We start from the raw sequence: 27,431 nt of genomic DNA, 5'->3' as shown, positions 1-27,431 counted from the left end.
TGGTAATAATAAGACCTACCCCTCAATTGCAACACTAATCACAGAGGCAGGTATGTTTACTCACAGAAAACAAAAGAGTAATTACTCTGGGCCAGAATACTCCCTAGCGAGACTCCCACTGAAGACCAATGGACATTAATAAGCCTGATGCTGTAATGCTCCTTACTCGGGGAAAACTCCTATTGACTTACACCGTCTGAGTAAGACGAACAGAAATAAGCATAAGGTGCAAAGTGCACAAGGCCTTTTAACAGCTGTGTGCAGATTTAGACCACATGAGATAAGAAAATAGTAAATGAGAAAATGCTGAGCTTAAAACCTTTGTTTATTCCTTACCTGATCCTGAGAAATTGTCTAAAGACCCGTCTGTGGTAGTAGTAGTAGCAATCTCACTGCTGCTCATTGGTTCTGTTTTAACTACAGAAATATAAATAAAATATATTCTATATGCACCTAATATTCTTGCACACGCATGCACACACACTCACTACAGCCACAAATTCAATAAAGCAAAAATCTGCCGAAAATGTTTTAAATCATGGCTATAGATATTTTGCATTTTATGTATTTGTGTATACAAACAATGCAAAGTACTGGCAGCTATGATTTACACATACATATAAAATGATCAAGAGGGTTATTTCTGTCCCCAGGGAATAAGAGCCACTGTAACAAAACAGAAGTCCCCATGCAACTCTCTGCACCTGTCCTGATTCCTCTTAATCCTGCAGATCCAACAATACGGGTCCACATTTAGATCAGGTCACACAGACATTCACAGGCTCGAAAGAGCAATTTGAATAAGACAAAAAAGGAAATAAATTTTAAATGGGTTTCTCTGAGGGCTGCTCAATTTTTTTTTCCCATCCAAATAACTTTTCAGAGGAAAAATGAGAATTTCTGATGAAGTAAAACACTTTCCTCATGGTGTATTTCTCCTCGCAAAATGAAAACCAACTTTGTACTCAGCAACCCTGAATAAAAAAAAAGGGGGACAGTCCTGACCAGGTACTTCAAAGAATGCTTTTATGTTTTATTCCCTCTGCACCCGCAACCCAACACAGAGAGTAAAAACGAATGACAGTAAGAGAGATTCTCACCTGGCTCATGCTGTTTCATAACCAATTATTAATTAACAACTTTTAATAAAGCCTCACGTAAATAAAAAAAATCCCCTTTCTGTTACACCAGCACAACCTCAGTAACAACAGTATTCCAATCCATGGAGCAAGGATGGGGTTGAACTGGCATGGATGCAATCAGGCACAGTACCTACACGCAGGGAGTTATCAGATCAGCACAGCAATCTCTCAAATCCATTTTTACATACCTAGCTTTTGGAGTTACAGCACACCAAAGGCAACTGAGCATGACATTTCAGAAAACACCGGAGCTGATCTTACTATCAACTTCCCACCGCTTTCGCTCCTGTTGACACACACAGTCACCGCTTCCCACACACCAGCGCTGGTGCATACCTGACCTTTGAGCAAGGCAGTTCAGTAACACTGCAGAAAGTGAATCCGAGAAAACCAAGGTAAACTGCACCCAATCTGACATGTAAAGCCTTGGTGTCATCTTGGCATACATGTGTATGTAGGCTTATATGTTTGTCTACACATATGTGCTCAGGAATTGTAACCATCACTAGCAGAAACCCTTTTGGTGCCAGTTTTGGAAAAGATAAAGAAGAAGCACCTCCCCTTTGGAGAAAGGGGGGCCTTTCCTTTCCTTACAAATCCAAATTCATACTTCCACATGCCTAACTAGTTTCTTCACCCAACCTCATCCATGGGATTTATATGCAATCTCTCAAGACTCTACTAATTGCCCACTATTTTCTTTTGAGTCTCACGTGAGATGTTTTGTCTGCACACACTAACTCGGGAGATCAATATTAGCTCCACACAAAACTCATATATCTGCATTAGCAAGCAGCGCAGCCCAGTAAAGAGTTTCATGCAGTGAAATGGCTGGTGCCGAGGGTCAAGTATCCACAGTTTAGGCATTCGGGGTGGGGTGGGGTGGGGTATTCATGCTAGGTTTAGTCTTGTCCTAAGGACTGAGCACCCATCAGCAGCTGGAGAACATTAGCTGCACTTCTGCAGAGCACTTTTTGAAAGAAGTTAAGTCCAAGAGCTTCCACAAGGTGAACTAACGTGTGGTAAGAAAGAGCGTCCAATAGGTTCACTTCAGGAGTGTGCTAATGATCTGAACAACAACTCTTAACACAAATCTATTTCTTAAAAACACAGCATATAACATCCAACATTCATTTTGTAACTAAATACTGTAAGTCTAACTCACAGATGCAATAAAATATTTGTTGCAAAGTGTCTATCCCAACTAATTTTCCAGAAACTACCAGATTTTTACAGCAAGTTCTACACAGTTTGTTAATCTAGGTTCCAAGAATTATAGAATCTACATTGTCTTGTGCTTTTTCTTAGAAGTTTATCACAGCTACATTTTACAGTCAGACTAATACTTTCATCATAGATTACTCCAGCTTTCCCACAAATCTGCAAGTCTTCTGAACCTAATTTCCATAATGCAATTATACTTCTGGAAATAACAATGAAAGATGCTTTTCTCTATAGCTGACAGCTGTGGAGGAGGAGAAGAGAGGAAGATGAGGCAGATCAACTTAACTCGGGGTAAAGGGTGGAAGATTTCGGTATATGCTTTCTCCAAACTCATTCCCTCTTCTCTACTGGTGAAACAATCATTCTATATTCCTTATAAAATCAAGTATTGTTTGGAACACCACAAACTAGCAGTCCGAGGACTACACTGAGCTACCTCACACAATATAGAGACCTATAGCATCATTTGTTCTAGATAAAGATTTTTAGGATAATTTCTTTCTAAGTGGATGTAAATGCCCCTCTTGCCACTGGCTTAAAAGCCCACTTCATGTGCCTTTGCACCTACCTGGATCTCAGATCCTTGTTCAAGATACCATTTTGGGGAAAAAACGCATCAAAATGGAACTTCTATTTCTATGGCTCATGAGCAACACTTCAGTGCAACAATGTTTATAACTGAATGCTGTTTACTAGACATGCTAGTTTTGAAGATACAGGACAACATACATGAACTGCAGTGCAGTGCCTTGTTCATGGAAGTTGATTCTACTTGCTGATTGAGGTGCTCAGAAATTTTTCGTAACAACTGTTCCTTACATCTCCTCTTTCAGCTGTTTTATTTCCTGAATACACCAAAAGCAGGATAAGAAAGGCTGTTCACATTATTCCTGATCTGGATACCCTTTTAGTAGGGTGATAATAAGTAAGCCCTATCCTACCGTCTTTAGGAACAACCATGATCTTAGTGGAACTTTGCACCACAGCTCATTGGGAATTTAATAAAGATGGATAGGAATTGAAAAGCCCTCCATTCCCCAAACATTTTAATCAAAATGCCAGAAAATGACTGCATATTTCTTTCTATCTGAGCCTAAACATATTTCAAGAGGATGGAAGTTTGCTATACAAAGAAATTAACTGAGAAGAACGTCCATGGTTTTACCCACTGGAAATACTTTCCATGTGTATTCTCACCACAAAGGAAGGTCTCATTTGCCCAAGGCCAAAACTGAGCATATTTTGCCGCAGAATCACAGGGAAAGCGAGCTGCAAAGGGATTGCCTAAAGTTATGAGCCTGTCACTCCATCACAGCAGCACACCAGCAATCCATGTCTATCAGGAGAGACGTATGGAGCTGTCCAAGGATGCAAGATCTCGGATGGGCACAGATCTGGCCCTGCCACATACTCCTTAAGCATGGATTGCAGTTTCTCTCCACATTTTCCGTGACAGTTAACATTTCTGTAACATGTCCTAAGCTTCACAGGATGACACTGGGCAACAAACATGAGTGGGAATATTGCCACACCTACACAGAACAGGCTGCAAGCTTGCCAGTAACTGCCAACACCCTGCTCAGTCATGGCAGAGACTGCAGAAAGTGAAATGGGAAAGCTCCCATTTCTGCTGCTCCTTCATCAGAACAGACCTTTACAGAGGCACAGAATTATCAGACTTGCATTACAGAGACAGACTCTGATTTATCAACATGCTACTAAGTTTTAGGGCCAGTAAAATCACTCATGTAATAAAACAGAATATCAATAAGAAGTTCAAGAAGAAAGCTAATGTATTCCTAACCTGCTGTAAAAATGCAACAGCTATTCAGGATTACTGATACAGATTTGGTTTATATACCAAGGAGCTTAAGAAACTATGTCAACAGAGAGACATTTTTACCCCTTATTTTTCTTCCCTAGTCATCTATGAGATTCTAAACCCAAGATGTAAAAAGGAACTGTGTAAGAAAACAATACAACAAAAATAACAGAAAAAATATGAGTAGGAAATGATAACATATGTGCTAACTCTGAGAAAAAAGCAAACAATTCTAAACAATTCTGAGATGGCATTAGCATAACTACTGATCTAACTTTATATCAATTGTCAAGATATTTCTTCTTAAGACACTCAGAAATTGCAAGTGCAATGTGCTCTGTTTTGTCAGCCATATTACAAAAGGTGGTTAAAAATGGACTTACATGGCAGTTTCTGGACTCCACCGAGAGAGAGAACTTCAGACCAGAACCCACAAGTTCACATGGTTCACTGGCCAAGTAACAACTTTCTGAGTTCACAGCTTGTCATTCATTCAGTCACTGGTGTATATAGCAGTAAGGAGTGCTACGAGGAATGAGATGCTGCCTGTTTAAAATCTGGATTTACAGACCTAACATCTGGCCATTCCTAACACAAAAATTATATGAATACCTCATAAAGATTGCACCTTCAAGCATGCAAAAAGTAAGGTTTTTAAATACCTTTTTTAAATAACTTTGATTATCTAAAATACATAGGCTTGCTGTACTGAACTAGTCTTTGTCAACAGTTATGCCATATACATTAAACCAGAACAGAAATATTGTAAACATGGCTGACATTAAATCAGTTTTAATTTTACAGTTTCAAGGCTGAAGTAATATTATAATGTTATATTATTTGTATTATACGATTAAGTGGGAAAAATCAAATCATTCCTGGCTGACAGCTCTCAGTGTTCATTGGCACAAAGAGTCTCAATATAAGTAAGTGAGGCTGTTAGTCTGTTTATAGACATACATATACGGTCTCTAGTCCTGTTTTGGTTTGTCTCAAGGTGACTCTTCAAATAATGCTGGCAGCTAAACACTAGGTAGGTATCTTGATTAAATATTTTATGTATCCATTACTATTCATACACTGTTTTGCTTGATACCATCCTCTTTCTGTACCCACTAGAAGCCCAAAGCTCACCTGAAAGCTCAAAGGTAGTTGTCACTAACAATGGGACAAAAATTCTACCTCGAATCTCTAAGCTGAGGATATTTTCCATTATTTTATTCAAACTCTCCTCTTTTTGTACTGAAGAATCTTGCAATTATAAACAGATTACTAAAGGTTATAGGTTACTTATAAACATATTACTTAGTTATACTAATTCCTATCCAGTACATGATTGTCCTTTTTTATCACAGACCATCAAATCATCAGCTCCTGACCATGAAGCCTGATAAACTTACTTGCTCCTGCTTCTCAAAGCAGAGGACTCTTCTGAATCTCATTGTCTGGAAATTACCAGAGGGTAATTACTACAAGGTAATTTCCAGACTAAATTTATGTGTAGTTTTCAAAGAAAGTCCCTGCTCAAAGCAGCACATTCTACTTCAAGCCCAGACTGTTTCCTGCTCTCCCCTCCTCTGATGTGAGGCAGCTTCAGAACTGCTGCAGTATTTGGGCTGCAGCTAACACCCAGCTTCCACTGCCTGCATGGCCCCCCCACAGCCATCGCCTTCCTCTTATGTTACACGGTACAATTGAAAGAGCTTTAACATCACTGCATCTGCTCATCTAGCAGTAAAAACCCATAAATTTACAGTAGCGTCATCGCAGCATCACCGTAGCATCACTGCTACAGTGCAAAACCAGAAAGAAAATTCAAAACCATACGGGTGGAGACAAGTTTTGATAGTATCTGTAGCTGCTAATCAAGATTTCACCCAGATATTCATCTGACAATTACAGTCATGGGTTAAAATACTCTCAATCGCTGCAGTTAGGAGATGAGTCAAACTGATGTTCTTAACCCTTCACACTCATTTGTCAGTTTATACAGAACGGTTGCATGTCTCCTGTCTAAATGAGGGCAGCAATCAATTCAGAGCCAGCAATCTTTTAGAGGTGTTACGGCCTATTTCTTTTCTCTTCTTGTCTTCCTAAGTACCTGATTCGGAATCTGACCATGGCAACTCCCCTGTCCATGTGTAAGAGTTGGCACAGGGTCCATGTAAAATATCCACACTCTTTAACCAAAGCCAGACAGAATGACCACACAGTGCCACAACCACAGCCATTAATGGTGGAGAAGGTTGTCATCAGCTACCTTCTGGGAATATGGAGGCCTTCAAGTGAACAGAGAGCATCACAGAGAAGCCAAGCTCTGCCATTTGGGTGTGTACAAGACAGAGGACTGAGACACGAAGACAGAAGCAGAATGACAGTCTGGGTGGGACCTTTCATAAGATGGAAATAATATCCTCTACTTTTGGCCAGGGTCTGGACTCTAGAAGTGCCAGACTTAAAAAGCAAATTCACCTGTACAAAAAGGGATAGCACCAACTTGCATTCCCCTCCACACAGCAGCAGCAGCTTGTCTCATCAAACCCGGTGGCACAGGTACTTCACTCACTATCCAGGGGTCTGATGACATGAAGCATAACCAAGTTTCATGCTTTTTTATCTACCTGTGATAAGCAAAAATCCTCGGAAAATCACAAGACAAAATGAAAGTGCTAAATCATCAAGTCACAAGTCTCCAAAGTTGCTAAGGCTCTCCAAATATCAGTCTATTTCTTAGACTAAGATGTTCTACTCCTGTTCCCTGGAGTTTCTGCTGGTGCACACCAACAGCAGGGGCTGTATTTTCTTCTTATCTGTATCACTGGCCAGGTGTATGATATTTCTATCTTACGCCACTCAATCATGTGATTGCATGCATGCAGATTGTGCGTAACAGGCTGGACCCCCTGGAGAGATGCCACACCTAGTGTGATGTACTGCAGTTACAGCATGCGGATGAAGTAGTGAATACCTTCATAGGTTCTTGAGGTCCCACAGCCAGTGCAAAGCTAGCTGTGCCACCGGGACTCTGGGACCCTCAGACACACTCAGAGGGTGCTGTCGCACCACCATGTTCCATCCACAGTTTGGAACGTCATGTGCTCCCCACACATTTAGGAGAGGCTTGCAAAAATAAAATATATTAAAATAATGGTGCTTCCAATATGTAATTTTTTTTTAAAGTCATTTGTCAATTGGAGCGTTTTGTTTCCCTCAAATGTCTGTGGGAACCAGTACTGCTATTAACTTTTCACTTAAATGAGGCCCTGTCTTACAGGAAAATATTATGGGGGAAAATAAAATAGTGAAACTTTCACAAACAGATGCACATACATACAGAAAAGACAATAAATACACAAATATTTATTAGCCAATCTCCTCCCCAAGACCTTGCAACAGGAGTTGCTGGGCTGAGCCAACATAGGAGTCGACAAGTTATTTCACTGGCCAAAAACCTATGAAAGAGGAATAATAGAGCATTATGCTACATGTGCTCAGAACAGACGGAAAGACTCATGGGGAAGCAGGAGAATAAAAGCACAGATAAGACAAAGAGTCTGGAAGGAAGCCAATGTAATACAGCAAGAAGAAAAAGGTAAAGAGCAGGGAAGAAAAGATAGTCCAAGCCAGCCCCTTGCCTTCACATAAACGGGCAGTGACGTGTATGATTTTTATCCTCCAGAAGTGGCAGCAGGTTGAAGATTATTATTAGCCCCCACAGACCCCCAGGGTGCTTTTGTCACTCTGGGGCCTGGGACCACTGCAGTCTTTGCCTCTGGCCACGCAACTGTCATCCTGTGCTCTGCTGGGGCTGAGTAAAGAAGTTAGTATCAATAGCTCTTGACACTAACACCCTACTGAAATGGAAGTATTAGATTTACCTTTACTGTACTATTATTTCAGGATGTCTAAATATGGAGGTATCCCTGCATCAATTTTAAGTTTCATGCCGCCAAGCTCTTCATCACAAACACAAGTACAGAAACTTCAGCATACATAATTGGCAGAAACACAAGAAATGAGCAATTAAAAGGCACCAAACACCTTCCAAAGGAGGATCATTTTGTCTGCCTGCCATCACCTACCACAACTTTGCACCCCAAAGTAGACAAAATTATGAATAAATATTAAAAATTATTAATAACTTATACAAAACTAAAGTCATTCACTGCCAATGTGCAGGCTTGATTGCAATACTGGGAGAATATTTTGAGTGCTACAAAGTATTATTAGAATTACAACAAATATTCAACATATAATTTACTTACAGAAATCTCAATCACGTATCATAACATCAACCAACTCATCCTCTCTAGGGCTTTCAGCATCTTACTCCATCATTACTTCAGAAAATACTGAAAACTTTTTTTTCCATTCTATAATTTTGCAACTTGATAGCAAACTGTCCTGGGTTTGGCTGGGATAGAGTTAATTTTCTTCCTAATAGCTGGTACAAGGACTTTTCAGCTTCTCATGCCTGCCAACGAGAAGGCTGGAGGGGCACAAGAAATTGGGAGAGGACACAGCCAGGACAGCTGATCCAAACTGACCAAATGATGTCATGCTCAGTATATAAACTGAGGGGGGGGAAGTTAGCCAGGGCTGGAGCAGGATCGCTGCTCGGGGACTGGCTGGGCATTGGTCAGCGATTGTATTGTGCATCACTTGGTTTGCTGTGGTTGATTTTTCTCCTTGAGTTTTATTTCTCTTTCTGTTTTTCTTATCTCCCCTTCCCTTACATTTATTAGTATTATATTTTAGTTTATTTCAATTATTAAACTGTTCTTATCTCAACCCATAGGTTTTACCACTTCTTTTCTGACTCTCCTCCCCACCCACCAGGGCAGGGGAGGAATGAGTGAGCGGCTGCGTGGTACTTGGCTGCCGGCTGGGGTTAAACCATGACACAAACACACTACACAGCGCTGCCTTTTGAAAACCTGAAGATGGATTTACATTCACCAGACATAAAACAACCTGTCTAATGGCCACCCATCAGATAGTCACGTAGTGGGGAGCTGTGACTGCCTTTGTGTGGGATCTCATTCTCATGTTGCAGCAGGTACTTAAAGAATGAGAACCCTTTTTTTTTATTCCAAAGGAATTTTGATGTCCAACTCCCTTTGAAGCCTCCCTTCCTATGTATCTTTGAAAATCTGATCTTCGATTTCTTATCCATTTTCCCTTCCCGCTTGATATGAAAATGCCTTCTCTCCTTCCTTCTGAACATCCAAAAACGAGGGCAGAAGCACCTCCACACCCCTAACGTGAATGAAGTGTAGTTGCTTGGAAAACCGCGGCTCCTTCTCCCAGTCTTCATCTATTCTTTTCTATTCCAGTTGCATAAGGCATCATCACAATGGCCCACAGGCTACTGTTTCTCAATCTATGTCATCCATCAGACCTGATTAACATTCTTTGGATAAAAGTAAAGATCACTGTCGGCAGAAACTGGATGCAGTTGTCCGCTATGGAAAACAGCTTTGCCACTCCTTTCAAATTTATTGATTACTCGCAGCCTTTCCCCTCTAAAGTGTAGCTACCAAAGTGAGCACTGTTGTTGGAATAGCCACTAGCTGTCTGATAAATCGTTAACGAATGGCAATTTTATTAGCTTCTCTTGTTATTGTTTCTTTAACTCCTTCAGTATCAACCCACCACAGCAATTCACTGACAAAGGATGATTAGAGATAAGGCACAACTATGAACATTTTGATCCCTACTTCAATTATCTTTTTTTTTTTCTCTTTAACAGGTTTTCTTAGGCAAGTCATACAGGGCCAAATTGTGACCAGTGTTTGCTGATCCCTACAGCAGAGGGTATTTTGTGGAAAAATACTTAAAGAGAACATGGAAGCCCCAAATACTGCAGTATTTATATTATCAGCACCACCTTGGCACGCCAGGACTGATTTTTCTGAGTGCCTTCAGCCAGACATTTTAGTGTTACTCCTCCGCATTTCATTCTGGGAAATTTCTGACTGGTCAAGGTCTATAATTTCCTTGTTACTTCCCCACCACTGGCTTGAAGACCATGCCACCCAGCCCGGAGAAAAGGAAGAAAAAATCAAACACCAACAAAGTAATTATTTCTTATTAGCTATGATATTTTTTTAATCAAGATGTTAAGGAAATGCTACTTTTCGCCTCGCCACACATACATCCAGAGCTATGAAGACTGCCTCATGATCTGCCACAAACTTAAAAGGATAGCCTTTTTTCAACAGAAATCATTATTGTCTAAAAGAATCCACAGAGAAATTGCTGCCTGAGACAGAAGTAGTAAACCTGACTTGTTTAAAAATGTTTATATAAAATAAAATAAATAGCAGTCACCCCAAACTCCTTGGATTTCTTCAGCTGCAGTCCTCGGCCAGCACTACCTGATCAGTTCTGCACTGCAGTAATTTTGCTCCACCAAAGTGAAATTAAGCACACAAAGAGTTATTATATAAAAGCTGCATGCAGAGATTAAACTCAATCACACAACTAAATCCCCATTCAGTGCTTTGAAAATTTACCACTAAGTGTGAAGCTAAAAATATTAGCTAATAACAGTGAGTTATCTTCCAACCACATCCTCTTGTAGAACAACATCAATAAGAGACAAGTCTGAAAATGTGCCTTAGAGGAATTAATGAACATTTGTTTGAAACAGAGCCATTTCACTTTGGGACAGTTTTTTTTTTTTCTTCTGTTTTTTTTTTTCCCCTCCCCCTCATCTAGTGAACATATCCTGCACTTCAGGGTATGGAAATCTGTTGAAATCACACCCATAGTCAAATCAAATTTAACATATCTTTACAAGATATTTATAACATGCAAATACCTAGAGGCCTTGTTTCTCACTCACATGAAGTTCCCTCATGCCAGAAACAGAGGGCTCTCTCATGTTAGTGAGGATGACTGTGCAGCAGACTAGAAGCTGGTTTCACATATTACATTTAACCTGTGAAGATTCAGCAACCCACATCCCCACTCCACGTGCAGCAAGCAAGCAAACCATACTGCAGCATTTTAAGAAAGGTGTTGGGCAAGCCCTTATGACTGCATCCTTACAGTCTGCACTTGTGTCTCAGCAGGACTCTGCTTCAAGAATCTCAGAAAAAATAGTTTTACTTCACCCTTCCTTAAGGGAGAAAAACAACAAAAAAAGAAACCCTTGCTTCTTTTGCTCCATTTTTTTTTTATAAGCCTGTTTAGCAGCTCAAGGAACCCAAACCAAACATTTTCTCAAGATAAAACAGATCAACAGTAAGAATTCCACCTTTAGATTCTTAGGCATCTGCTTCGCTCACAAATTTTGTCTCTTGGCCGGTGCCTAATTCAGAAATAAATTACTCTACAGTTTCTTTCACAAACTTTTCCTTATTTGTCACTTAAGAGCAATCAGAGACAGGACTTCTCAGTTGAGCAAGTTTAGACCAGAATCACCAAGCACAAGCTATTTCTCAGAACACTTTTTGGACAACATCTGAAAACACATGCTGAGTGCCCACGCCTGCTGCGCCCACCGCAGCCACCCAAACCTGCGGGGCTCTGTGTGCTAGGGCTTAGCAACCAGTCTGCAGTGCTGAGGAGGGTCATGTCACCTGAGGGAAAATTGCAAACAAAAGAAAACCGTTTGGCTTCATCTCAGAAGGTAAACACGTTATTGCAAGCTACAGCTTTCTGGGTAGCATTCATCCCAAAATTAATAAGCCTGAACTTCAAAATTCTTGCGTCAGGTAAATAAGATACCGTGTTTTAATTTACTTTCTTTAATAAACTCTGATACCTACCTAGAAGTTGGGATATTATTTCCAAAATTATTTGCCATCTGAGGTCAGCGCGTGAATAGATACAATATATGGCTCATTTCCTGACAAAGAAATATTAAGCACCCCGTTTTTCAGAGTGCATGCCTCTGCACACAAAACCTACTTAGAACAAAAAGTCGAGCCAGATGGTGAGCGTCTTTCAGTGTTGCAAGGAACACTCATTTTTGTGCTACTAAAGAACCTTCAAGTTACACACAAAGTACAAAAGCTGGTGAATTTTACAGCAAAGGCTTTCATGAGCTAGAGGAACTTTAATTTGAAATGGTCAAGCAATTTTATCCTGTACCAAAACTGGTATATACCTGATAATATGATATAAAAATATAATAATACTTGGGTATTTAAAAGGCAGAAGACTCATCTGTGAACATAAAATATTTTTCTGCTTAAACTACATTAACATATCAAGCACTTTAGGTACTCCTTAAAAGGCTACTTTTTTTTTTTTTTCCAGATAGCTTAAAATTCGATTGCAACAATACTTTTACAGCAACTGCAAAAAGTAAATTATACACAACTCTGGCACAAATGCCTGTTAATCTGATAACCCATAAACCCTCCCCACTACAGAGGACTCCAATTAGAATGAATAACAGAGATGTTTGGGGAATCGAGGGGGGACGACATCTGTTTGATTGACATGTGCCTTTCCTGGAAGAATGCAATGCATGCCCATAATCCTAAACAGTCTGACAGCACTAATATGACCCAATTCTTAGGAAAAAAAAGCCGTATCTCTGCTGCAGCGGTTGTTTAACTATACATTTATATTGAAAAGTAATATTAAAGCTGCACGTCTCTCTTTTCCAGTAATGCATTAAAATCTCTGCTCACATAGCTAGGCAAATGTCATATACGATCTTTCCTACTACTGCCACAGAAATGTTACAGGACAGAGCATTTTATGCTGCTTATTTTATAAAGCCTTCTGTGTTTCATTATATGTATTATTATATGCATTATATTTGTATTATATTACCGTCAAAGCTGTTAGGTTGTCCTGCTGTTAGTATTTGACTGAGAACAAACATAACTTATCATCTGCCTGACTGCTTCTTGAAAAATAGGTATCAGCTTACCCCATTGAATTACTACACCTGTTTGAATTTTGGCCACTCTATCAGAGCAGCAAGCTAGCCTGAGGAAATTTCAACACTCAGTTTTTTTATTAGCCTGCTTGAAAAAACTTTCATAGCCTTAGGAGCCTGCAAAAAGTGAGAACACACAGAAATACCAAAATAGTGAAAAAGACTGAAAGATTGCATTTTGTAGTACGACAACTGTAAACACCTCCTTTTTTTCTCATCACTAAACTACCCTTTCAGGTTTTCTGGATTATTTTTTTTTAAGCTCTGCACATACTACCTTCTCAGTCCATTCAAACCACATGAAAGGAACATAAACCTGGAATGAACGCTATTGCTGAAACTTGATAATAGTAACCACTAATAAACATTGATCATTGGCTTTACACACCATGTTACATAAACATGGAACACATAAAATAGTATAACATTTTCTCTATATAGCTTACTGACTGCAAGACGACAATGCAACAAGGAGAAAAACCGAACTGTGAACGAGTAAATAAATGGCGGCTCACCTTCTGTGCCATTGGGTGTCATGGAATTATTATTTATATGGGAGTTATCAAGTTTTGGACCACTGGGGGATTCACTACTACCACTTAGTCGTCTATGTGGGCTGGCTAGATCCTGCATTTCCATAGACCTGAAAACAAGATGCAACTAGTTTTAGTGACATATTCAACATGGATTACAGAGGAATTACCTATATGAGATGCAGCCCACTATTAATCAATATTCCAAAACCACTTACTAAAAACTGAACAGCTTCTCCCAACTTGATCTTTCCTTGTGCTAAACTCCTTTTGTAGCCCCCCGTACGATAATTATTTTTGCAGCCTCTGACAGAGTAAAATTGAGATACAAAGTACTGTACTTTAAACATTCATGTCACTTTGTATTTTTAAGATGGGTACAAAGATGGAATCCCCAATATATGAAGACACATGTTCTCTTAACAACAAATTAACACTCTGCTTTTTCAAGACGTACCGTTCAGTGGCAATATAATGGGCCTCCAAACCAAATAAAACACTTCAAGCAATTGTGGAAACCTATCATCTACTGACAGGGAATGAGATATTCCTGATGTATGTGTTTACTCTGGCAAACTACTTAATTGTTCCTCTGTTTCCGTTGAAACAAATGCAGCATTAAAACATTATTATGTCTGCTCACTTGTTTGCTTTGTGGATTACATAAAGCGTGCCCAACTGAAAAGGGATATGACCAACATACAGTGAATCCATATAGGCGTTAGTATGCCTTAGCACTCTGCTGTATCTCAGCAGCTGTCGCTTAGTCAAAAGAAGAAGAGACCAATTCCGGTTGAAAGCAAAAATGAAACCTTTATACAGCACGCAAGCAGCTAATATTTCCAATTTGTGTTTTTAATATAGCCTTACATAAAAAGGCCAACAGCCATCATCACCTTAATTTCCCCCTTGGTTGACGCTGGGGAAACTTATGCTTGAAGTGCCCCATCCTTCCGTTTCTTTACACCTAAAACTTTTGATATTGTTATTTGATGTGCTCGGTCTAAGTAATTGCTCCCAGTAGAAATTTCATAGGTTACTGTGCCTCCAAGGCATCTGAACCAGTAATTTTTCACTTTAAAAGAAATGCTTAGGCTCTTTTAAAGACTATTAAAACTATATAAAAAATTCCTCCCACGGTAATTGTATCCTTAAGCCTATGTGTCATTTCAGCTACAAAGTTTTCACATTTTAAGTGAGATTTTATCATGAGTTTCAAACACAAATCTTTCCTTTTATATTTCATTACCTAAATCAATCTACATGTAGAGAAGGATGATATGGCAATGAGTTTGAAAAGCCAGTAACTAACATAAAGTCAAACAATTCAGTGAAAAAGTGTACATGCTCATGGTTTACAGACATGGTTGCACACACATAAAAGCAACGACACTCCAACACTTACTCATCTGCCTAATGCGGAAAACAAGAATACTTATCACCTGAAGTTAGAAAAAAAAAAAAAAGAGTAGAACACTTGCAGAAAAATAGCAATTTTCAATCAAACCCTTACCTGCAGCTTGAGGAAACAGCAACATCTGAACTGCTTTGGGACTTCTGCACCTGTAAACCAGGGAAACAAACAGAAGCCTCTATTACTCCGCTTTACTACAAGGCCTTAATTTAAAGAAAGGATATCACCGCAGATGACAATTCTGTTCTTTAAACCCAAAAGGAGAGGAGGAGGGCGCGGTGCCCGTGAAAGGCATATTGTCTTTAAATTGAAGGCTCAACTGTTGTTTCCCCGGCAGGTCTCTCTCCCTCCTCCCCGCGCCGGGGGACGGCGGCCAAGTGACGGGATAGTGATTCATCAGGGGCCCGTGACAGCTGCAGAGGGGCTCACTCCTCCCACGGCACAGCACGGCACGGCACAGCACAGCACGGCTCTGCCGCACACCCCCACGAAGGTAACCCCGGCGCACTGCCCGCCAAGGGCAGAGGGAGCCGCACCAGCTCCAAGCCCCCCGGCATCCTCCACCCCTCTCGCCTCTTGTTATCTATCACCGGCGTTCTCTCTTCCTCCCATTCCCTTAACTCCTGGCACCTTCTTGCCCCCATCACATTGGCCTTCCTCTTCCTCCGCTCTTCGCCATCCTTCCCCCGCATTTGGACAGTGGGGAACCCACCAGTCTGCTCACCCCAAAGGCGAAGGGCGAAGCAAGCCTGAAACCATTTTGGGGAGGGGGGATGGGACATCAAGTGGCAGGTCTACCTATGGTAAAGATGCTCAATATATGACCAACAGTATTACACAACCATCTCCATAACAAGCCCACCTCCAGCCAGGGCGAATTAGAATAAAATCCCCCACAACACTGCACAAAGTCTTTCTTGTAAAAATTTCGGCCACTAATGAGATTTCTGATAAAATGACTTAAAAGCACACTTTGGCTAAATAAACAGGAAGAAGCTGTAGCATTTACCTCTCAGGACACTCATCAAGAAAAGGAATCTGGTTCCACTGGGAAGCCCAGCATTAATTTTCTAGTTTAATAAAACAGCTCCTTTTATAACTCAGGTGAGTAGTAGATTTTTCATACTCTATTAGAATAAACACCATTGCTTTGCTAACAGACTCTTCTCTGTAGCCAGTAATGATTGTCAGCAGGTGATAAAATTCAGATGAAGATACGCTGCTAGACACTGTTAGCTTAAAAGCACACAAAAGCTTCTCTGGGCAAGGTATATATCCTGTTAATGTCTGCACTGAGAATCCTTCATGTGCGTTTCCATTCAACCTGAACTGACATCTCTTAAACGATCACAGAGCAAAGACAAGAGAGATGAGGCATTTTAAATGCCATAAAAATCATCCAAGCAAATCCTACTTATGTGTCTGTAGGGTGGGGTTTTTTGTTATTTTTAATCACAGACAGAATTACTACTAGCAAGAGTAAACAACTGCTAGGGGCAGACAGGCAATGCAGAACATTACAGAAGATGTGAAGAAGCATGCAAAAATGCATGTTGAAAAACATCAATCTTTTTGTAACTGGGTACTTAAAGTACTGCATAATGTGCTTTTCAATACATTGTCGCATGCCAAATCGAACTAGGCGAGCAGATACATTCAAAACTATGTATTTTATTTTAAAGATATTTTTTTTCTTTTCAGTTCTTTACCCCAGAAACTGCAGCAGAGTGCCTTAGGATATGTTTCTGCTGTTACTTCTAAGCACCTGGAAAAAATTATAGGTGAGAACTAAGTTGCTTACAGAGCTATCTTCACTCCCTCTTGCACAGGATCCTTTAAAACATATCTTTTATAATAATAAAAAAACCCCTTCCTTTTTCAAATAGATGCTTTAATTAACTGATTATTCTCCAAAGTGGCCTACAGTATTACACATACTTCACTAAACTCCAAAAAACATTTAATCCTCACTATTTTATTTACCCAAATTAAAAAAAATAATCACTTCTGTACACTTACAAATATATGTATACACACACACATGTGCATGACTGTGTATAGAGAGATTTTGTTTTCAGATTCATGGGACTAAGCAAAAAAAAAAAAAATGCAGTTCATTCAAAGTGAATTAAATATATACCTTGTATGTCCCCTAACACTCTATGATTTGTGAAAGTTCATATCCACAATCTTCATTTTCATTAGACATACTTTAGATATATTCCTTTGTGTCTCAAGGATTATTTAAACCATGTGTTGCACGTTACCATATTTAAAAATGACTCTTTAATCAAAATAACTTTAAAACAACTAATCCTCACTTAGGCTGGTCAGCTGAATCCACAGAGTGGTCCAGGAAAAATAAATCTACTCTCAAGAATGCGAATGCAGACAACAATTAGACACAGATGTGAGTGAAATTAGTTACAGTTTACAAAATGCTACACTTCACATACTTTCAGTTTTTTATGTGTAGTACAAAATTACAACGTAGTAAGAAACCACACTTATGACGACCAGTTCATAGAATAAAAACGTTTCTGGGTGGCGTGTGCTTGCTCTCATATATTCTCCCATTTTGCCGACAGATTTCTGGATAATTGAAGTTCTGCAACAAAACCCACATATCAAACAAAAAGTGGGAAAAAAAATGCAACAGCCTTACCCAGCCAGTCAAAGGGGCACACAAAAAAAAATATCAAAAAGGGAAAAAAGGAGCTGTCACTCACCCTTCATCCTCTGTGCTCTGCTTAAACTAAAAATGTCTTATATTCTAAATGACATACACATTCCCCTTAATACCTAAAAAATATTACTGTGTATAATTTTATTGTTGTAAGTAACGTTCACATCTTTCTCCTCAATACGGATTGCAGGTCTGGGCACTACACAGTACGTGGCAATAGCAAAGCTACTTAAAATTCATCCATTTAAGAATCTTAAATCAGTAACATCAAATTCTGATTAGTTAATGAGGTCTTTTAAGTTTGCCTTTTTTCTAATTAAATTTATAATTCTTCACAGATGTAGGTTTTGTTGATGTTCAATTTGTCTCTCTCATTTTGTTAAACCTCACATAGTACTCCACCAATCCATTGAATAGCCACATTAAATCTGTTAATACCATGCTCTTCAACCCCAGAAATTATTTCCAGAAGGCAAACTTGCTTTGAGAGATCATCAAACAAGACTTAAGGTACACATTTTATCACATTTTCCCTACCACAGAACTCAGGATGCGGAGGAAAATTCATGACTTTTGCACTGTTTATTATACTTTGCTAAATTACAAATCAAAAGCATCTGACAGAAGATCATGTATGAAGCCAAAAAGTTAATAATGTTCTGTGAAAAGTAAACTGTAAATGGGAAGGGATTCTAAATTTCAGCAGCACAGAGCAAATAAAATGTAGGTACTTGTCTAAATTACAGGTTTTCCACAGTATTTTTGCTTGCTAGGAGCAATTTTTTTTTAATGGCTATAATTTAAAACATTTTTCCAGCTGAAAAGAAATTTTCTACGTGAAAATAAGAAGTTAACCCAGAAAAATATAGCCAGCACACACACTTTTTCTTAAAAGACAGTTCTGCTTTAATGAAGCAAATTTAAACGACAATGGCAGTTTTCAAATCAGTGTTCCCCCTTAGGAAAGAAAAGTATCTGTCATTTTTAGCAAGGGGTAGAGGGAGGGAAAGCAGACTTTTCCCCCCAACAGCACTCTTTGCCTCCTTGAAAGTGCTATGCAATCAGTATCAACAGCCAAACTGTTAGAAAACTACAATGCAAATTGGCTACAAAAAGGCACCTTACTGGTAACACATGAAGCTGGGCAATACTTTCACTCTTCCAATAATTGTATCACTGGGCTCTAAGTGAAGAGGTAAGGCTTTCTCACTAGATACTCACATCAAAGGCAAATTGCACTTATTAAAGCAGAAGCAGGTAATTAGGTAATTACAGTTATTACATTTTTAATTACTAGTTTAAATTCTTCTAAAAGTGCTATCCTGCGTGCTCATTTCATACGCTTATGAATGAAACATTTTGAAACCCCACGACTTTCTTCCCTTTAAGAAAGAAGTACTACAATGTGACAATGCTCCTACTATGACCAGCCATTTAAGAATGTCTTTCTGCTTTTCCAAGATTTTTTTGGCTCCCGAGAAATATTTCATACTTATTGCAATTCAAACAAAATGATTACTCATTCTTTATTCTCCACTCTCCAAAGGCGAAGCGTGACTCGAGCTGTCTGTCACTGCGCAGAACTGCTGAGAGGGGATGGCTGCTCGCTCCCAGACCCTACCAGGCCTTGGGAAAACTCTGACAGCAGCGAGGTGCTTGGCTAAATACCGCGTGTCCTGGGCTTGTGAGCAACACATAAACCACTGTGTGCATGCGTGCTTATATGCGTAAAAAGTATATAGTGTGCATACACACACGTATGTATTTACAGATACATATGCACATTAGTTATTTTGCACACCGAACCAGCAGTCTGTGCTCTGACAGATGCTTTGTGAACTGTCTCAGTACGGGATGGAAAATAAAAGCTTCTTTATATGTGGTGTCTAACATGAAAAACTTGCCACGATACACCGCTGAGCATTTCCACTTCTTATCCCAAATTTCTCTCTGTGATAGTTTTTAAATTTAAACAAATGGCGTGAAATATACTATCCCCCCCTTCTTTTCCCTGAAAGCTTTTATCTCTTTTGCTTGCCTCAGTTTGAAACGTTTGCTTACCAAAAAACCCCCAACAAAACCCAAGCACCTTCTAAGAAACGTTTTTAAGTGCACCGACACCTTTAGTTTTCCCGAACCACCCTTTCAGTGCAAAGGGCTGTCCTCCCTCTCCTTGGTGTTTGTCAGGAACGCCGGGAGAAATACCTACTGGGGAACGTCCTGTGGGTCTGGGTTGCTCAAACGCAAGATGTAAATTTAATGAGACTTCCAAAGGTCTTTAACTTCCTCGTTTTAAGATGATCGTTCTAAATGAGCCACCTAAAGTGTCAATAAATGTCAAATATTTCGGTTGTGTAGATGTTTGTTCTGTCATTTTGAAACGTCCTCCTGTGGGGATCTGTGTGTTTTCCTTGGTGTTTGGGAAATTTAAACATATTAAGCAAAAGGATTTCCTGCTTCAGAAAGCGCTGTCAAAATCTCTGTCAGGCATTCTTCCCTCCAATTATTTTTTTATTATTATTATTTTTCTCACGCTCTCATGTCTGTTTCAGAGAGGTCTACGGGTTTCCTATACTACGTGCCTATCCCCCCCCTCCCCCCCAACATCTCACCATCACGTTATTCCGATCTGCCGGACCATTAGCACTCTAGGAAATCCAACAGGAGAATCCCCAAACCCGGCTGATCACGAACAACAGACAGAACCGCCCCAGCCGGCGCTGCGGGCAGCCCACCGGCTCCTCCTGAGGCACGGCCGCACCCGGCCGGCGAGAGCTGCGCGCCGCGGCGCTCCGGGACGGCAGCGCCCGCCGCTCCGCCGCGCAGGGGACCCCGCCGCCGCGCACCGGGCTGCGGTGCCCGGGCCGGTGGCACTCGCCCTCCGCTCCCGGGCTTCGCCTGCCCCGCTCGCCTGCCCCGCTGCCCGCCGCGCCGCCCCGGCAGCCGCTGTCAGCGCCCGCGCCGCCCGCTGTACTCACGGTGCCGGGCGCGCCGTCTCCGCGGCGCGCAGCCTCCGCGGGCGCGGGCTCAGGGCGCGGCGGCGGCGCCTCCCATGGCGCGGCGGGGCAGCGCCCCGGGGCGCGGGTCGGGGCCGGGGCCGGGGCCGGGGCCGGGGCGGGCAGACAAAGCCGCGGCGGAGGGAGGCTGCCTGCAGCCCCGCCGCCTGTTTGCTCAGCCTTGTGGGTCTGCCCAGCAGTGCCTAGGGGCACGCTGCCGCTCCCGCGCCCTCTCTCCTCCTCACTCCCCTTTTTCTTCCCTCTTTTTCTCCCCCCCCCCCCCCCTTTTTTTTTTCCCTTTGGATTTTGTTTTTGTTTTTGTAATGCAAACCGCAGCTATTCTCTCGTCCCGACCTTATTGGTTTAACAGCAACAACTGCAACAAGGCTTGCGCGCTCTGAACTCAACCTTCCCGCTTGGGCGCAGCGCGGCCGCGGCTGCCGCGTTGCGCGGGCAGCTCCGGCTGCGCGGAACCGGCGCGGGCGCTGCGCGCCCCGGCCCGCGGGCCGCCCCCGCCCCGCGCGCCAGAGCCCCCGTTTTGCACCTTCTTCAGCCGCAGCCCTGAACAAGTCATGAGTCCCTCGGGTCCCTCCTCATCGCAAAAGTTTAATCGTGTGTAGATGCGTCCCCTCGAGTGAGCTGGCTTTAAACAAAAGCCGTGCTAACAGAATAACTGCAATTAAAGCGACGCTGTATCAACGAGCGAAGCTAAATGAGGATACTCACAGAGGCTCCTAAGCACACAACCAGCACGCACGTCCGGACATGCCGTTTTGATTGGATATGTAACAGATTTGTTCTCAAATATCTGAGATTCTTGCAACCTTGTAAAGAAAAGGTCTGCTAAAACTATTTAAGCCGGCCTTCTCCAACTTAAAGGTATTTATTAAATAAAGTATCTGGACCTTTTAAAATGGTTTAAACAGCGCAGATACGTGAAACACCCATACCCCTAGAAAAATTTGTAAATAAACTCGAATTTGTATTTTACATTCTTGCTACTCACCTACTAGAGTTTTACAGTTTTACAGACCTTACAAATATTTCCAAAGAGAGACGGTTGCATAGAGTTAAATTTGTGCATTAAGTAACAGTAACTCTTTAAAGCTTAGCTTTTACCAATCAATAAGTAATTAAGTAATTTCATTACTAAGCCATTAAACTGGAATGGGTTTATGATACATTTCTATTACAGCACTTTCAGTTGCTCATAATTAAAAAAAAACCTCTTTTACAAATATATACATTATGTTAAAAACATTATAACATATACTGTAACTAAATTTGACCGGGGTTCTCCGGAGCATTTCCACTTTGTAGACAGTATCTTTCAATTCATGTAACACGTATTTTTCTACACTTTTTCAGTACACGTAATCCAAATATGATGAGGAAAACAGTGTAATGATTCGCAGTACCAGAAAAGTCTTAATACTACACCAGGTCTATAGCACTACATAAAAAACCCCCACTTTATACTGTACAAATAGATTGAAACAGAACTTTTTTTTTTTCTTTACAAAAATCTGTGGTTATTCGCTGCTAATATATCCTTACCTTCAATTAACTAATCTGTGAATGAAAGCAATACTTCTAGAGGAGAAATGTCTTCTGGCTACTACATCCCAGTAAGCGAGACATTATTTTGTAGCAAGCACACTGGGAATACTTCAGGAAAGCAGATCGGTTTGCAAAGCTACAAGTCAACCTCGAGCTTTGAAAAGGCACCTAGGATTTCATTTTGTTTAGCGGAGAAAAGGGATCTCGGGACAGTCACAGACCATATATGGGAGCCCAGGTCAAAACCAGCAGCTTTCCATTGGGCCCGTCGGCGCAGCCAGCGCAGACACCATCCCTTCACCTCTCCACACTCACAAACTGGGTCTTGCGCCAGGAAAGCTACTCATGATGTCCTACACTAAACTGCAAAAGAAATACAAATTACTTATTACAGAGGCATGCAGTTTTGTCAGGGAGAATTCACCGAAATCCTGAAATACATGGCTATGCAATCATTCTGGACAATGTGCTTTCAGAACAGCCGTGTTCCTCTGGAAAATGCTTACCACTGAAGTCTTTACCAGCGTTAGTAAGATCATCTGTAAAACCCCTACCCAATCCTACATAAAGACGCACGTCTTGCTTCACTGCCTCTAGGAGCTCCATCTATGACATGAAAAAGATCTGGTGCGTACTTTCAGGAAGCAGAAGCTCTTTTTTTTTTTTTTCCCGGGATAAAAAACTCAAAAAATATCATATGCTTGTTGTAAGGTACCATCTGACACTGGAAAATGTAATTCAAAACCCTTTCTCAAAAATAGTGATACTGGAATGAAGTTACGGAAATAAAAAAATGATTTAAAAAAAAATTATGACTGCGACTTCCAGTGATGCATATGAATTTTTGCATAAGTCTATTTCATTCTGTATCTGAAAAAAAAAAAAAAAAGTACCGCAAAAAAATCAGTTTTAATGTTTTAAACATAAAGCTTACTGAAACAGTCTACTGTTGGTTAGAGTTCGTAGTCCCTAATGGGAGTTTTGTCTAAGTAATAACTTTAGGAGTGTGCCCAGTCTCTGTATTTAATTAAACTAAGAGAGATACACACACACACACACAGAGCTTGATGATGTGATGATAAAAATGGGATAAATTACACAGAGGCTAAGACGATCAGAAAAAGGGTGTTGACGATGCATTGCAAGAAAAGAACTGGCTTTGAATTTTTAATCTCTTGTGTAGTATGGCATGTAGGCAGTATGGGAACTGAAGCCATATAAATGATCTAGATGGAGGATATAAGATAAAGTAGGGTCCTCTGTGTTTATACAGCCATTAAACAGTGCCTTAAAGTTCTTTATCTGATGTCTGAAGATTGGACTTCAGATTAGTGTGTATCATTACCCCATGGTACGGTCTAACCTATGAACTCACCCTACAGCTGATACTATGGACCAGATCCTCATTTGGTTTACATGACTGCAGTTTTTTTATTTCAATAGCTAATCTAATTATGCTAGCACCTATTTGAAACCTATTTGAAAGAGGTTTCCTTACTTGGCTTTCTGGTTTTGTTCTTCCAACTGCACACCAAATCACTGCAGGCTGCGTCGCTGATCACTGGCACCCCACATCAATGTTAAACCACGATTGCACTTAACACTGGGTTTGGAACAGAGATTTCAGCGAGATTTGTAGATGTTTACATCATGCCCAAATTTGCCCTGATTCTGCATTCCTGCTGATGCAGCTGGCATCTCAAGAGTCTTAAGAACCAAATGACCAGCCCTATTACACAATATCAAATCCACAACAAGTATGCTGTTACAACTGTTACTCAGGCAATATGGTTTTAACTCCATATACAGTGTCACACACTTGTTTTAGCACAAGTAAAGCAGGTCCATCTTGAACACAGTATTTACTGGGCACGTAGGTGCCACAATTACAGACGTGCTGATAATGAAGAGACATTAGATATAGGATGGATATGGAATAGTGCAATGTTTGCATGTTTGCCTCTAAGTAGGAAATGCTACGGAAATATTTAATATTAGAAATAGGCCCAGGAAGGGCACACTTTGCTAAAGCAAAAGATGCATCCCATGGCTCCTGAAAGCCACTGCCTGGCTCTTTGCATAACAACTGCAGTGCAACGTCAGAACCCTCTGAAGCAGGCAATATCCCCCCTATGTCTCCATACAAGTTTTATCTTACACATAGCAGCTGTTGCCTAGAGACGTCCCTGGCTGGAGCAGAAGTTCGCAGCATTTGACAGGAGCCCTTATTGTCTTGTGCTACTCACGTGAGCAACAGTAGAAAGACCTTGGCAAATACAAACAACAAAAAGTGACAGAAACCAACCATTTTAACTGTTGTGTCCAAAAACTATCACTGTGATTGAGAAGGACAATTGCATTATATTCTTTCAAGATGCACTGGATAAAATTAATAATGAAATATGGTCTATGTGTAATGTGTTATAAGAAAAGGTCTGTGTTGTTAACCATCATCCTTAGTCAAAATGTGTATGAACTCCTGGCCCCAATGACATCTTTGCTAGTTTGCATGCAATTGTACTTGGTTTTAATCAACAACTTCAGTATTAAGTACAGGATCATTTTGTATACTTTAACATAGGAAACAGTAGACTTAATTAATCCTTAAGTAGATACTGCTTTAGCTTTTTGAATGAATGCATGACTTTATGTGATTCTGAAATAATTCTTGACAACTGTGATATAAACAAATGGAGAGATTTTCCACAGGAGAAACGGTCAAGGTTTAGTTTGATAGCAAATACCTTTCCCATTTTTTCACTTTCCAAAATCAAGGTATGTTTGTTTTTGAATCGTTACATCTTAAAAGCATTATGTAAGAGGGGGAAAAATATATAGTGCATATATATATAAATTTACACACACAAACAGTGTAAACTATAAGTACTCTAAAGGCAAAATAAATAAGTAGTTTGGCAGGGCGAAGGGAAGGTTTCCTACATGAAGGTAAGTTTTAAATATATCTAATACTGTCATCTTCCTTTTGGTAACTTTGTAACATCCAACTGAAAACTTCCTACATTACTTTTCTCTTCTAGAAATCTCATGAAGGTAGTTACACTTACTACCACCACACAAAACTACTGGTAAGTTTTGGTCTCGATCATCTGAAGTGGATGCTCTGCCCAAAACTAAGGGCATCACTTTTCCCTAAAGACTGAGACACCAGATCTGTGACACTCTGAAGGCAGAGCTCTGAGATCTACTCCTGATTTAAAAGTAATGTTTTTAGCTTTTCTAACTACAACACCCTTCATTTAACCATTGCCTTAGCTATTAAATTGAACTACAGAAAATTACTTTCCATCTTCCGATAAAGTTCAATAGTTTTACAGGGGGATTTTTAATACTGTCTCTGGTAACTGAGAATCACTGAAAATGTCACCTTTTTATCCACAAAAACCTCAGCTCAAAGGATACATAAACATGTTAGTAACTGTTTATAAAAGTAATCCCACTGAAGGCAGAGTAATTTTCTTTGAACAAAGTTATTTGGAGAATTAGCTGTTTGCAAGATAGGGGGTGAAATGAAAGGAGTAAATTGCAACCTGTGAGTATCCTTGAGAAAGAGCTAATTTTTCTAATTTACATTCAAGCTTTCACTCCAGCTCAGCATGGAAACATAACTGCCTAAAAATTGAAAATAATCATCCTTCACTGTGACATGTGAGCAACAATTTGCTTACAAAAATGAGCAAGTCAAATCAAATGCACCCGTGATGATGAGGAGCAGTTTGCTAGCACTCTTAACAGGCGATAAAAGCTATACTCAGTAGTTCCTCAGAAGACTAAGTTGCACAAAGATCACAGTACAAATGAGACAGTACCAGTGAGCTGACAAAATAATCAAGTCCCGTTGTTCTGTAAAGACTATAAAACACATCATTTCCCACACACGCCATTCTTCCGTAGTTTGTCCTCCCACAACCGTTTAAGTCTGCCTCATCATTCCTTTAGTGCTACTAGCAAAAAGTTTGAATTTAGAAACCATTGCAAATTTTTTTCACAGCAATAACTTACATTTTTGCCAGTGATATAAATACAGCGCACTCTATAACATGAGTCAGCTCAGTAATGCCAGACTGTCTTTTCTCCGACTATTTTCCATTAAGATGAACAAACCCATTTTGTCAGCACCTCCTATAAGGTGAAAAGGGAGATGGAAAGTTCCTCTTTGTTTTTCAGCCCTGAGTTAAAGTTGTACTCAAAATTCTTAATTCTGCAAGAAAAATGTTTGTTCGCTAACCACAGAAACAATAGAATTATTTGTTGCAAATTCCATTTTGTTATTATTTCCTAAATGCATTCTGTATTTTTTTCCTGAGGCATCATCCATGTCACTGTTCAACAGTAGATGGAGCAGTGGATCATTATTGTATTTTAGTTATTTGTGTCAATTATTGCGTAATTTTTCAACTGCTGACAAATAAAACTGCACAGGCAAATAAAAAAATGTTATAGAGAAAATAATTGTTAGTTAAAGCATTTAAAATAATGACGAAAATTGAAAGAACAGCAATCCAAGCTCACTTTGACAAATTATTAAGACAAGCCTGCATCGGTGACTAATATAAGTGATTCATAAACACACATTCAAATCACAAACCTTGCATTAGTTGAATACAGTAAACATGTATGTCCTTAACCTTGAAACATTCAGTCACACATATTTCTCTTACGACGATCAGGAAGGGTGAAGCATCTTCTAAAAGTGAAGTTCATAAATATTCCACAATTTGGGCCTTGTAACAAAAAGGAAAAAGTGGAAGTCTAAGTTACAATAATCATTACAAGGACAATTTATTTTCACACTTGCACTAATTGCTTTTTCTGTAAACTGTTTTTAAGAAATTTACCACAATGAATTCTTTTGAACCTTACAGTAATTATACCATGACCCTCATTTGTTCAGCAAAGGTTAGACTCTCACCTAACTGTAACCATATAAAATTAAGTGTTTTAGTTTAAGATAACCATCCCAAGTCTCATCTTCAGTGGAGAGAGACAGGCACTTCCAGTCACGGGGAACAACTCAGTTTGTTGTTCTCTCCATAGACATAGATGATGGCTTAAGCTAGCTCTCAGCTTTTGATGGCTGTGGCTCCCCCAAGAATCCAGACTTTGTTGAACCCAGCACTATAATTTCCCT

General features: G+C 40.1%; 1 protein-coding gene across 19 annotated transcripts in view; it reads right to left on the bottom strand.

Annotated features, from left to right (window-relative positions):
• EYA1 (EYA transcriptional coactivator and phosphatase 1) overlaps positions 1 to 27,431 on the bottom strand; it is a 224,575-nt gene that overhangs the window by 71,634 nt on the left and 125,510 nt on the right. For 8 of the 19 annotated variants that reach the window (XM_080380771.1, XM_080380773.1, XM_080380775.1 and 5 more), the window contains 4 exons: positions 15,140 to 15,189; positions 13,609 to 13,736; positions 11,715 to 11,777; positions 337 to 417 (listed from right to left, as the gene is read on the bottom strand). In XM_080380771.1, coding sequence (XP_080236897.1) covers positions 337 to 417; positions 11,715 to 11,777; positions 13,609 to 13,736; positions 15,140 to 15,189 — 322 coding nt within the window. The other 11 variants (XM_080380762.1, XM_080380770.1, XM_080380761.1 and 8 more) reach the window with 5 other exon arrangements.

The sequence above is a fragment of the Falco punctatus genome (assembly GCF_963210335.1).
Source record: "Falco punctatus genome assembly, chromosome: 3".
NCBI classification, from domain to species: Eukaryota; Metazoa; Chordata; class Aves; order Falconiformes; family Falconidae; genus Falco; species Falco punctatus.
This window is presented reverse-complemented; position numbering and strand designations above follow the sequence as displayed.